This window comes from Phlebotomus argentipes, unplaced genomic scaffold, assembly GCF_947086385.1.
Source record: "Phlebotomus argentipes unplaced genomic scaffold, Phlebotomus argentipes genome assembly contig_15, whole genome shotgun sequence".
Classification (NCBI taxonomy): Eukaryota; Metazoa; Arthropoda; class Insecta; order Diptera; family Psychodidae; genus Phlebotomus; species Phlebotomus argentipes.
In genome coordinates this window covers 6,525,613-6,538,432 of record NW_026776181.1, presented here as the reverse complement: position 1 = coordinate 6,538,432, position 12,820 = coordinate 6,525,613, and the positions used below count along the sequence as shown (strand labels likewise).

At 39.1% G+C, this 12,820-nt stretch overlaps 1 protein-coding gene across 4 annotated transcripts; it reads left to right on the top strand.

The window, feature by feature from the left end:
* The first annotated feature begins 61 nt into the window (after positions 1-61).
* LOC132263564 (protein mothers against dpp) lies at positions 62-12,520 on the top strand. Of its 4 annotated transcripts, XM_059763378.1 has the most exons (4): positions 62-207; positions 411-469; positions 8,997-9,364; positions 9,785-12,520. In XM_059763378.1, exons 3-4 carry the CDS (start codon positions 9,095-9,097, stop codon positions 10,895-10,897), a joined length of 1,383 nt encoding a protein of 460 aa, XP_059619361.1. In that variant the 5' UTR covers positions 62-207; positions 411-469; positions 8,997-9,094; the 3' UTR covers positions 10,898-12,520. The 4 variants fall into 4 exon arrangements, with proteins under 4 accessions (XP_059619361.1, XP_059619360.1, XP_059619359.1 ...); XM_059763377.1 differs by lacking the exons at positions 62-207; positions 411-469 and adding an exon at positions 6,653-7,641; XM_059763376.1 differs by lacking the exons at positions 62-207; positions 411-469 and adding an exon at positions 6,653-7,668.
* Positions 12,521-12,820: the final 300 nt, after the last annotated feature.

Genomic DNA, 12,820 nt, shown 5'->3' with positions numbered 1-12,820 from the left:
TGAACTTGGCGACAAACTGTGGTGAAAATGCTGATCCAACGAGTGAATCCAACTTCACATAGCTTGCCAATGGCAGTGATTTTGAGTGGCGTGAAGTATTTTTTCAGCAAAAGTGGGTGAAAAAACAGCGTTGCAGTTGTGAAAAGTGGCAAAAACGTAGCTCAGGTGTGTCGCGCAGGTGGATTGAGTGGAGTTTTGTGTGCAGAGGTAGGTGAAAGGGGTGAAAAACGGGTGGAAAAATGTGAGCGTCTGACAAACAAAAAATCCTCTTAGTCACTTCAATCTCCCTCACTTTTTGACCATTTTTCCGCATTTTCCCTCTGTTTACCTGGACATTTCCACCTCGAGTGTCTCGGTGGCGGTGGCGAGTGCGCTGAGTGGCACTAATTTGCCCTTTTCCCGTGTTCCAGGCGTCTCCAGAGTGCAATTTTGTTGGCCCCCGGAAGCTGAAAAGGACCTGCGACGAATGGTGAGTGGGTTTTTCACATTAATTTTCGAGTGATTTGGCTGCTTGAGTGATAACAGAGCACCTCCATAGGCTCTATTGCACGCTTGGGAGCCCGCTTGGGTGCTCTGGCAGCATGCATGTGCCCCCGCTATGCCCCCATGGCTGTAATTAACAATGCAAAACAGCTGATCGCGGCCCGAAGGCCTCCATCGGCCACAGTTTTTGCTCTGCTGAGGGTGAGCAAGCTTGTAGTGCGATTCTCATCTCTGCTTCCATTTTGGCCCTGAAGCGCCGCAGCACAAGAAATATGCCACTCGGCCCAGCGGGAAACCCAAATCGGACTCCTTTTTGCATTTCTCTCGCTCACATCGCCCGGCCCGGTGGGCTTCGAGCCCTCCGGGAAGACCGGCGGCCTGACCTCAGTGTGATATCATGGCCAGAGTGACTCTGGATTCCCTGGAAAATTGCACACGAGTCTCTCGCGTCGTCAGTATCAATGAATTGACGAAAATTCATCATTCCTTTCACGATAAAATGCCGCGTGAGTCATTTGGGCAAACATAAGAAATGCTACAAAATCAGTTGTGATTTCTTTGCACACGTACAGTGAGGGGCAAAAGTGTCGGAATGAATAGTTTCACTCAACAAAATTCAAATGTAATTGATTTAAAGACTTTTTTTGGTAATATTTTCTCTTTAAATGTAAAGCGTTCTTAGTACTAAATATCATTTGATTGTTTTTGGTTTAAAGGTATCGACAATGTTTTCACCTAATTTTATGGAAAAAGTAGTTAAAATCGATAGTCTCATTAGCCCCAAGTTTCCTTAATATTGTAAAAGAAAATTGTGCGCAATTTCTATCGATAAGTGTCGATAAGTTACCAAAACTTCAACTTATTGGGACAACTCCGGGCAATTTAATGAATCACGGTCTTATGAGTGCTCGTCAAGGCAAGTTTGCCTTCGATGATGGCAATAGAAGGTGAAACTGTGCTTACCACTGATTTCTATGAGGAAATTTGCAGCAATTCTGCACGCTAGTGTATCAAAATATCAGCTACAAGTTATCTTTCGCGTGTTGGCCTGGAAAAAAGTGGGAGCAACAGAGGCAAAAAGCATCGAAATTGGATGATATTTCAGGAAGAATATTAAAGAGATGGAAATTAATCAGTGGGAACATTCCACGTTCTGCTCTCTTTCTCTCTCTTCCCTCCGCACCTAATGCAGAGTGTGACTTGATGAAATTTTCCCCTTCAGAAGGCGAAGAGATGTTGGCTTGGGAGTATAAAGTAATTTCTGCAGTGTAATACTCTCTGTCATTTCGTACGACTTTACCATGGAAGAAATGCTGTGCTGTGAAAGATCATTCTCTGGGATTATATTTGCTTGATTCTGTTTTTTTTCTGCTCTCCTCGCATCTCTCTTCCTCGTCGTCAATTGTTGTGCTTCTCATAGAGCACAAAATCTGTGTGAAAGAGAGAAAGAGAGCGAGCTGAAGTCGGTTTTATTGTAATGAAATGTACATAAAATGACGATTTATAGTTGGTGTGTATGTGGGTGGCTTTTTGCCCTCACGCGCCCTCCCATCCTTCCACATCCACTGGATTTTTTCAGCGCGCTCACTCTCTCGCTGGCAAATGTCATCTCTCAGCGTCCCTCATCGCATATTCATGCTTCCATAGAGTCACTCTCATTCGCGTTGGCTTCTATGTTTGATGATAATAATACTGGCTGAAGCTGCGGTATATCTAGATTCATTTCAATTCAACCTGCGCCCTTCGCAACTCTTTTCACAACCATAAATCCCAAAAGCAATCCACACACATGTGAGAGAGATTTGCCAGTGCAGAATAATTCCATTTGCAGATCTCTCTTGTGCTCAGTCGCAAAAGTGCACACAAATCAATTATTTCCTCCACATCCCACTTTTACGGCTCTCTCTCTCGCTCTCATGCATATAAACAGTGGCGAAAAGTAGTTTAGGACACCCGAGAAATTCATTGAGTAATCAAATCAGTTCTGAAATTTAGTTATTAGTTTAGTGAATTATACTTTTTCGAAGTATTTTTGTGTGCTACAATCGCTTTAGTGCTAGGTTTTCTAGCATTATGAAACGTTTGAATGCTAGTGAATATTTAAATGTTTCGAGCAAGTTATAACATAGATTTTGAGGATAACTGGCAATAGAAACTGAAATATCGCCGTGATCTTAACATCCTGTGAAGGATCATAAGATTCTGATCATTTTTCGACTTCAAGTGAACTTCAAGTTGAAATTGATCAACATTTCTTAGGTGTCCTAAACTAATTTTCGCCACTGTATTTCTCTATATTTCATTGGGATTTTATGCGGAACGATGTGAGGTGATGGAAAGTGCCAGGATATTCATTCACATCGTCGTTTGAGATATGAGGGGTGGCTTTTGAATGATTCTCTCTAGCTGGTTGGAGTTGTGCTTATTTATCAGGCACACATTCAGCACACGAGTGCAATTAGGGTGTAATTTAGAGCATGTTTTATTCATTGGACTTCCTGAAACTTTTCTCCATTATCAGATATTCAATGGCAGAGGAAGCAAATGCCATTGAGAAATATATTGATTTAGTAGAGCTTTCTCATCACATTTCACTTATCACAATCTTGACACTTTTATTTTTCATGAGTCCTTTGTTGAGACTTTCAGTTATAAATGTAAATAACATGGGAATTTCACAAATAAACAAGCATTCCAATTAGTCATATTAAATTAGTCACAAGTTCCTTCTGATCGCGTCGCGAGATTATATTTTTTCTTCCTCTTGATTTGTATATAGAGATCAAGTAATATTTAGAGTCTGTTTGCACTGGCGTTTGGTGTAGGAAAAAGTCCCCCATTGGGTGTATTTTTGGGTGTTGAGCTAGAGAGATATCTGAGGAATTTTCTCAATAATATTGAAGGGCTCAGTGGTGATCAAATAGACAAATATTTGAGGTGGATTGGAAATAAGAAACTCTGCGCCCTTTTCCTCCAATAAAATTCAACGCGCAATAAGTGTTTAGTGCGTGTGTTTGTGCTCTGATGTCGCAAAGTTGTCCAATTTTCTTTCAAACACACTTCGACTATTTGGAATTTGGAGTGATTGAAGGTGGTTGAGTCCGTGTTGATGGTTTTCTGCACAGGGCTTAATGATGCTTCATTTGGGTCATCTCTAGTTGGGACAATTCGTGCACGCGCAGAGGCAAGAAAGAGAGTGAGTGAGTGTGTGGAAATTGAGTGAGAAAATGCGTATCGTGATTGTCATAAATGTATCAACACATGAAGGCGATATGTCATCAGAATGTTATATTTTTCTCTATACTAATATTATAAAGGAAGAATTTTATGGCAGCGAAACTGACTGCGCGCGGTGAGATCGCGCGAGTGGAGAGGTTAGAGTGAGATGCCAGGAATGAATGAATGGATGGCGAGAAACTGAGTTGAAATATGGGGTCTTGGGTCTCGTATAAAATTCAATTTTTCACTTTTTTCCCCTTGCTTTTTATCCGTGATGCCCAAGATCAACATATTGTCGACTCTTTTCCACGTGCTCAAGAGATTCGTGCTGTGAAATTTTTCGATGTCCTCAACCATGAGACAGATTTACATCTTTTTAATAAGAATTAATGTGTCAAAACCATTAAAATTATTGAGAGAGAGGAAAATATTCAACTCTAAAATTTCTTGTCTTTCTCTCTCTCTCTTTTTTTATTCGCATTTAGTTGTGAAGGAAAGAAAAGACAGGAAAAAAAATTGGAGCAAAAGGAGGAATTTCATTTCAGATTAATGTATGGCAATGTATAATTGAGTTTTAAACCATTTTTTTTCATTCATTCATTTCGCATTGGAAAACGGCGTGAGAGTGAGGAAAAAGAGGAACATTGTTGCACTTTTTATTATTACTCCTTGCCATCACGTTTTCCATGTAAAAGAGGAAAATTGCTGGTGTTGCGAGGAGAAGTTTTGTGAATAGTACGGAAGAGAGAGAGAGAGAGAGGAGAAGAAGAAGAATGGCGTTGAATTGTGAAAATTCTTGGTCGGCGGAGTGTGAGTTATGGTGAGGTTTAGATTGAGAAAATTGCTCAAGCAAAAGTGCGCAGAGCTTTTTAATTTGAGTGAAAAATGCAATACAAACTGCTTTTCATCTAATTGACCACATTCATGACGTTTTTTTTTCTGTGCAAGCATCATAATAATCTTATAAATATCGTGATACTCAATTCATTTTCCTTCTGTCGTTTCAACTTGCCTTCATTTCATGTTAGACCATTTAAGAGAAAAAATATACAACACATAATTGATGTATGATTGCAATTACATTTTGCTGGTTTGCTTGCTATTGAATTGCTGTATCGTGTGTCTCTATTTTTAATATGTTATTATGAGAGTGCGCCTATGTGAAGAATGGCCGGGAGAAAAGTGGCGGGAAACATGAATTTCAACCCTCTTTTCCCTCAATTTTCCACTCTATTTTCGAGCAATTTCACTCTTTGTTCATCACTGAGTCACAGGTGTATTTTGATTAGTGCAAATGCGCGCTGGGCACGATGAGGAGTTGCTGGTGGAAAGTGAGGGTGAAGAGCGATTTCATTGACCCTTTTCTCCTTCCTAAACTCCTTCCACTGCTTTTTCCACCCTATGAATTGAAAATGAATGTTTCACTCAAACGACGTTTGGCTGTATTTGCGATAATTTTCATATGTGTTTTTCTTGGAAAAGCCACCATTTCATTACATATGGAAATTTCATTGTTAAACTACTTCAAGCTTTCAGGGTTGGACAAATTTGTCTGCGCCTCTTTGATTGAGGAAAGACTTTTACAATGTCTCCCCAGAGAGTGCATTTTCTATAATTGTATGCAAATGCGCTGTATCAGCAAATTGCGAGAGCAATTTTTTGCCTGTCTGTCGATTTGTAAATTGATATTCTTCGGAAATTTGTTTACACTTGATCATCAGACAGATTTTGCAGCTTGACGTCAAACATGTCAAAATCACTTGAGGCAATGCGAAAGATAAGGATTAAGCTTCAATATAGCGGGCTTAGATTTTATTACATTTGATTGTTTTGGAAGATAAGACGACACAGAAATTGTTTTGAGATTCCTCAGACGAGGTCTGCTTAGTGTTGATCGTTTTCGGCGCAAATAGCGGGTTTGTTGCATTTTCCTAGATGGCGCCACTAGGGAGACTATTAAGATAATTACTTGGTAATACACTAGATGAGTTTGTAATCGCTAATTGCTTTTCCTTTTATCATGGATAGATTAATAACACTGAGCAAATCGGTGGGGTTTTATACAATGTGTGTCTCGGTGTGTTAAGTTACATTTGCCAACCCTGTGTTTTTAGAGGAAAATTGCAGGTGAAATTATAGTGAATAAAAGATGATAAAGAGCAGGGAATGACGAGAGAAGTGAAATATAAAAATCAATCATGCCGGGGGATCATTCACCCTATTTGAAAATTTACTTTTTGTAATGAGACACACGAAGAGTGAAGAGATATAACGAATGTGATGGGGAGATGGATGAAAAAAATTATCAATATTTTGTTGTTGTAATCTTCCTCCAACTCATCTATCTTGTATATGTCGCTTTCTGATGTCTTATGTGGTGTGTTTCTTCCGTTATAACTCTCTCTCTTCCATTCGGATGCTGAAGATCTTTCTCTGTCTGTCTCGCATATCTTCTTGAGAGTCAGTGTGATTGGGGAAAAGAAGAAAAATATGCAATATGCTGTCTTGTGTGTGCTTCCCATATTTATTATTCCATTCTGTATTGGGTGACTCGTTTGGCTGTTCTTTTCTCTCTCTCCCAACTCCATGTTTGTAACATAGATTATCTTTTACTCTCGTGTAATCGTTTGTAATACGCACTTGAATCTTTGTAATTACACCATGAGTTGAACACTGATCGAGGAGGCATTTATTGTGCATTGGCCTGTTTCTAAAACGGTTCTCAAGATACTGTGTGTATTCTCAGGAGAAAGAGAGGAGGAGAGAGGATGGAATGAATGCGTGTATGCACTGTGAAATGTTTGATGTCGTATCGTTTAGGTTTTTCTCTCTATATAACAAGGAAAATACTCACGCGCGCGCGCGCGCAGATTAGTGCGATCAAAACATTGGAAACTTCTCTCAATCTCTCTCTCTGATTCTCTCTCTCAGTTGCTTCGCGGGAAGCAGTATTCTTGGGTTGATTTTCTTGAGATGCTGTGCTCGGATCTCTCCTTTCGTTAATGCGATTATTGCCAAGATTCAAAGTCTGTACAAGAAGAGAACGCGCGCGCGAGAGAGAGAGACTTTTCTCGGCAGACTCGCAAGGAGTATGAGCAAGAGACTCACGTACTTTAGTCTCATTTTGAGTGAGATACTGAAAGAGAGTGACTTCTTTCTCAATGTGTGCTAGATAGAATTTTTCCTGAGGACTTGTGGTGAATTATCAGCTGTGTAGAGTGTGAAAAGGACTCACTGAGGAAGATTAGAATTGTACAGTGGAGAAGGAGTGCGTCTGAGTGGGGGAAATGTGGAGGAAAATTGGATGAATTTCTGAGAGAGTGCATGAAAGTGAGGAAAAATGGTGTTGTTTATAGAAGGAGGGAAATTCTAGAAGTGATTTTCACCCATCGACGCTCTACTGGAGGAGAATAAAAGTCTCGTCTGGGCGAAAGCAAACTGATAAAATGTTCAATCGTGTGTGCCTCAGTGAGTGCTAAGGAGGATAAAATGTAGGGAAGAAAAAAAAGAAGAACAGGCAAAGGAGAAAATGATATAACGCGCAGAAATCATAAAGAATTTCTTACCTTCTTCGCACAATCCGGTCTGCAAATGCGGAAAAGTTGTGGGCAACTTTATTGAATTTAAACACTCATGATGTGTGCTGCAATTGCATCAAAGTTGAGATTTATTTTCTTTTATCTTCACCGTGCATAAGCTTTCATTGCAAAAGAGCAAAGAAAGAGCGATATAGAGAGACACACAAGTATTTAATTGTACTGTTGCTGTATATATATATATATATGTTGTGAATTGTGCGGGCAATAATAATTGTGTGTAGGAAAATTGAGGAACAAGTTGTGACGAGAGAGTTGAACCTGAATAAAAAAAAGTCACACATAATTAGAATTGAGAGACTCTGCGTGCGTTATATGAAATCATCGAAAATGGCCAATCGAAGTGAGAATTGCAATTACTACAGCGAAGGTCACCCTCTCCTTATATTACCCCTATATTATTATACTTTCTATGCACTCTTAACAACTCTATATGCAATTTCTCTTCCTCCTTGTCACCTTTTATCTCATTTCATATGTCTCGCCCTGCCATATAATTTAATCACTGCATATGTGCGAATGATGTATAAAATTCTCAAGTGCTTTATCATCCTTCATCTTGCAACTGTTAAATGCTTTGACATTTTTAATTGAATGTTTCTCTCACTGCGAGAGTGTGCAATTTGGCTTCATGTCGCGTGAAGAGGCTTAAAGGTGTTGCTTATGTATATTATATCATGATTGGGGCGAAAAGGGAACAATTAAAAATAATCCCATTCGTCTGTGCGCACTCTTCGTATTTCTGGTGTCACCAGATAACGATTCTGTCTAACACTTGATATGCCATTTTGGTTAAATTCGATCTTGATATGAGCTGACTTTTAATCACTTTTAGCGAAAATGCCAAATCTGTGGGCGGAGCAATAAAGTGGGCGTGGTTTTCAGATAAAAAACTCACGTTTGTAGTAAATATGCAGAGTATGAATTTAATTGTGAAATATTTTTCGCAATTCAATTAAAATTGGTAGAATTGATAGGGAGAATCAGCAAAGTCTTGCTTTCTTTATTGTGTAATGTGATATTCAAGATTGTTACGTCTTCTGGGGACGTATATTTATGATAAAAAGTATTCAAATGTTTAGACTCAATTGATTTCGGATATTTTGCAGCTCAGTGTTTATTTATATTTTTCCGTACTTCTCTCTTAGATAACATTCATTTTTTTTTTACTTCACACATTGTGAATGCCGGACTCTTTTCGCCTTCATCGCTCAACCCCATCGCAAAGTCACTTTTCAGTTCGAAGACGTCATACTAATCGATTAATATTGACTCTGTAATATTTTTTTCTCTTTGGTCTTGTTTATGATAAAAAAGACTCAAAACTCTAACTGTTTGTGGGCTTCCTGTATGACTGTTGGTAGAAGGAGGAAAAAAATGTGTGTGCTTTTTATTGCATATTGCTGGAATTTCGTGTAGAAAAGTACATATAATACTTTTGAATTGTGTAGAACAGAGCGCAAAATAAATACATAGCGTAGTGTGTATTGAATTTTCTCATTTTGGATGCATCGCATTCCTCCAGAATCTCACTGCAGCTTGTTGATTTTTTGTCCTAACATTGCTTTAGTGTGATAGATAAGAGTTTATATACATATTTGTATAGCAAAAATATCTAAAGAGTTTGAATTTTTTTCTGTCTCTTTTCATCGAAACCAACTTGTTTGCTCAACAACGTGCAACCAATCAATACTGTAGATTTGAATTTTGGCTCGAATCGCTTCCTGTTCAATTCCCAATTTGCGCTACCATCACAATTTCGAGGAGAGAGACATCAATTGTACTTGACAGCGACAATGGAGACGGATGATGTTGAGTCGTCCAGCAGCAGTACAATGTCGAGTCTCAATAGTCTGTTCTCGTTCACGAGTCCGGCGGTGAAGAAGCTGCTGGGCTGGAAGCAGGGCGACGAAGAGGAGAAGTGGGCCGAGAAGGCGGTTGATAGTTTAGTGAAGAAGCTGAAGAAGCGCAAGGGTGCCATTGAGGAGCTCGAGAGGGCGCTATCATGTCCTGGACAGCCATCAAAGTGTGTCACAATTCCACGATCACTGGACGGACGATTGCAGGTGAGTGAGAAGAATTGTCATTTGTGTGATTCATTGATTGGCTTCTATGAGAGATGAAAACGATGAGAATATCTTTCCGGGAAAGTTTGTTTTTCGGTAAAATACAGAGAATTTCACAGTTCATTCTTTTTGATTGATTTTGTGAATCATCAATGGGAAAGTCACTAGTCGATTTTTGAGGAGTAATATTTTAGACTCTGATAGTTTGGAGATTGAGCTGGGATTTGAATGTCTCATATTGCTGAGCACTATCGCCAATAGCGCGGCGCGAAGTGTTATCAAGGCAAGAGCTCAAGAGCTGTAAATTAATCTCGCCAATAATAATCACATGTGACATGGGCGTATTTGGAATGTTTCTGTAATTCATCACACTGAGCATGAGTTGCTAACATTTCTCTGTGTGTCTGGACTGGATTGCAGGTGTCGCATCGCAAAGGATTGCCGCATGTTATCTATTGTCGCGTGTGGCGATGGCCGGATCTGCAGAGTCATCACGAGCTGAAGCCACTGGAGACGTGTCAATATCCGTTCAGTGCGAAGCAGAAGGAGGTGTGCATCAATCCGTATCACTACAAGAGGGTCGAGAGTCCTGTGTTGCCACCGGTTCTTGTGCCGCGACACTCGGAATTTGCGCCGGGACACTCGATGTTGCCATTTCAGTCGATGGCAGAGCCCACGATGCCCCACAATGTGAGCTACTCCAGCACTGGCTTCACGTCTCACATCAGTCCCAACAGTCCGCTGTCGTCGGTGTCGAGTCCGGGTTCGGTCAATTCAAATCCCACCAGTCCGTACGGTTCGCTGCCCGAGACGCCGCCGCCTGCGTACAGCCCACCTGAAGATGCCAACAGCAACAACCCGACGGACTCGTCGATGGACATCCAGATGGGCGAGGTGGCGCCGGTGCGCTATCAGGAGCCGCCGTTCTGGGCGAGTATTGCCTACTATGAGCTCAATTGCCGGGTCGGTGAGGTGTTCCACTGCCTGGCGCCCACCAATCAGACATCCCACTCAGTCATAGTTGATGGATTCACCAATCCAGCCAACAACAGCCAGCGCTTCTGCCTGGGACAGCTCAGCAATGTGAATCGCAATAGTACAATTGAGAACACACGACGTCACATTGGCAAGGGGGTGCATCTGTGCTATGTGGGCGGCGAGGTGTATGCCGAGTGTCTGTCGGACACGGCGATATTTGTACAAAGTCGCAATTGCAACCACCATCATGGCTTTCACCCAAGCACCGTGTGCAAAATCCCACCCGGATGCTCGCTCAAGATCTTCAACAATCAAGAATTCGCTCAGCTCCTCTCGCAGTCTGTCAATCATGGCTTCGAGGCGGTGTACGAACTCACGAAGATGTGCACAATCCGGATGAGCTTCGTGAAGGGCTGGGGTGCTGAGTATCATCGTCAGGATGTCACATCGACGCCCTGCTGGATTGAGATTCACCTCCACGGGCCACTGCAGTGGCTGGACAAGGTTCTCACGCAGATGGGCTCACCTCACAATGCCATAAGTTCGGTTTCTTAAGCGACTGGAGAAGAGTGAGAGAGAGAGAGAGAGAGAGAGAGAGAGTGAGAAGAAGAGAGAGCCCAGAGTGAGAATAATGAAAGAAACCCCTTATCATTTTTACTGTATACATTTCTCTAATATTAGACAGTAAATCGCGCCTCCTTATTTTTTTTTCTCTTCTCAGAAAGAAGAGAGGATTCGTTTGAAAAGAAATCTAATGAATGATTTCTTTTACTGTTCTTCGATGGCCTTTTTATTTGATGATTATTTTTTTGCGTTATACTTGATGGAAATTTTATGATTATTTTCTTTTATTATTCAATCTTTTTTAGCTATTAAGAAGTTACTATAATTTGTAATGTGAAGATTATGCAACAACAACAACAAAAAAACGTGAAATTACTTGAGTTAAGTTTATTGCTAAATTTACAAACAACAAAACAATCTTTTTTTTTTAGTTGATAACTCTTAACTTTGGAGATATTTAAATGTAATATTAGAAAGCAGCTACAAAGGTAGAAAAAAAAGAAATGTTTGGGAGAAAAAAAAGAAAAATTTCAGAAAGAGAGAAAATTGAACAATTCTTGAAAAGTGTCAGAGGTTTTATGTAAATCTATGAGAATCGGTTTTAAATCGCATTCGGAGACTCTCTGGTGAAAGTGTTGGAAGTTTTCGTTTTTGCTCATGAATTGTGTTCTTCCTTCTGGTGGAAAACGGTTCAATTGACTTCTGATGCTGGATTTCTTAAGCAGAAAGTCTCCATTTGTGATCATGAGAGGTATAATTTTCTCATTTATTAATGTTCTAATTGATAACAATCCCTAAGGAAACGTTTTAACTATAAACTAATTGTAATGAAAGTAGTAATCTTGTTTAATAATGAATTAATCCATTATAGTGGAATAATATGATTGAAAAGAAAATATACTCTCGCCCCCCTTCATCTTCCCTCACCTACTCTTTGGTATTTAAGTTTAATGAAAGCAAAAATAATGTAACATTAAAGAATATTTGCTGCATTTGTGAAAGAATAATAACTGGCTTCATTGTGAGTTGATAGTGCGCGAGCTTCGATGCTTAAAATCATTTTGATTGTGGCATAATTTTTGCTTAATCGTGCAATTTTTCTCCCCCTTTTTAAAAGAATCTTTAAACAAAAGAAGAAGAAGTTTAAGAAAGTGAGAGTAATTTGTTAGTGATTTGATGGTAGTGAGTGTGATTTTATTGGCCTCACAATCAATTTGGTGTGTCTTATATTATAAAAAAGAATTGAAAACAGAATTAAATAAAAAGAAATTTACTCAAGAAGGCCTTTGACAAGTGACCGATTAAAAAAATATTATGTAAAATTGAAGAAAAACTTTTACTATAGAAAAGTTTTACAGGATTTCAAAAAATTCCGCTGCCTGGATTTTAGATATTCCAGTGCCTTTGAAAAGAAGTTTCTTTGAAAAGAAAGTTTGTGCCGTTCAAAAAAAAAGAAGTATTATTATGAAATTGAATTGAATTGAAAAAAATATTTACAACAATTTTGAGGAGAAATGCCATTTGATGAGAATAAATTGTAGAATGAAGAAGAATTGTTTAAGGACGTAGTGAAGCTTTTTGCGTAAGAATATAAGAAGAAAACAATGTTTGAAATGAGAAAGTTTCTTAGCTATGAATTTTTGTGCAATTGTAATGTTAAAACAACCGTTTTAAATGTGGGAAGAGAAAAATGTAGTGTTTATTGCAATATTGACAAGATAAATTTTTCAAGTGCTATTAATAGTTCTCATTGTGCTTTGAAATAAGATGAAAAAGAAGAAGTATGAATTTTTAGAGGATTTCAATGTAATTGGTAAAGCTTTTATTCTCTTTTTTATTATTGTCAAGAGTTCTTTCTTTTTTATACAAATGAAATTTTATTTACATGAAATTCATTATTTTTTTCAAGTGCCT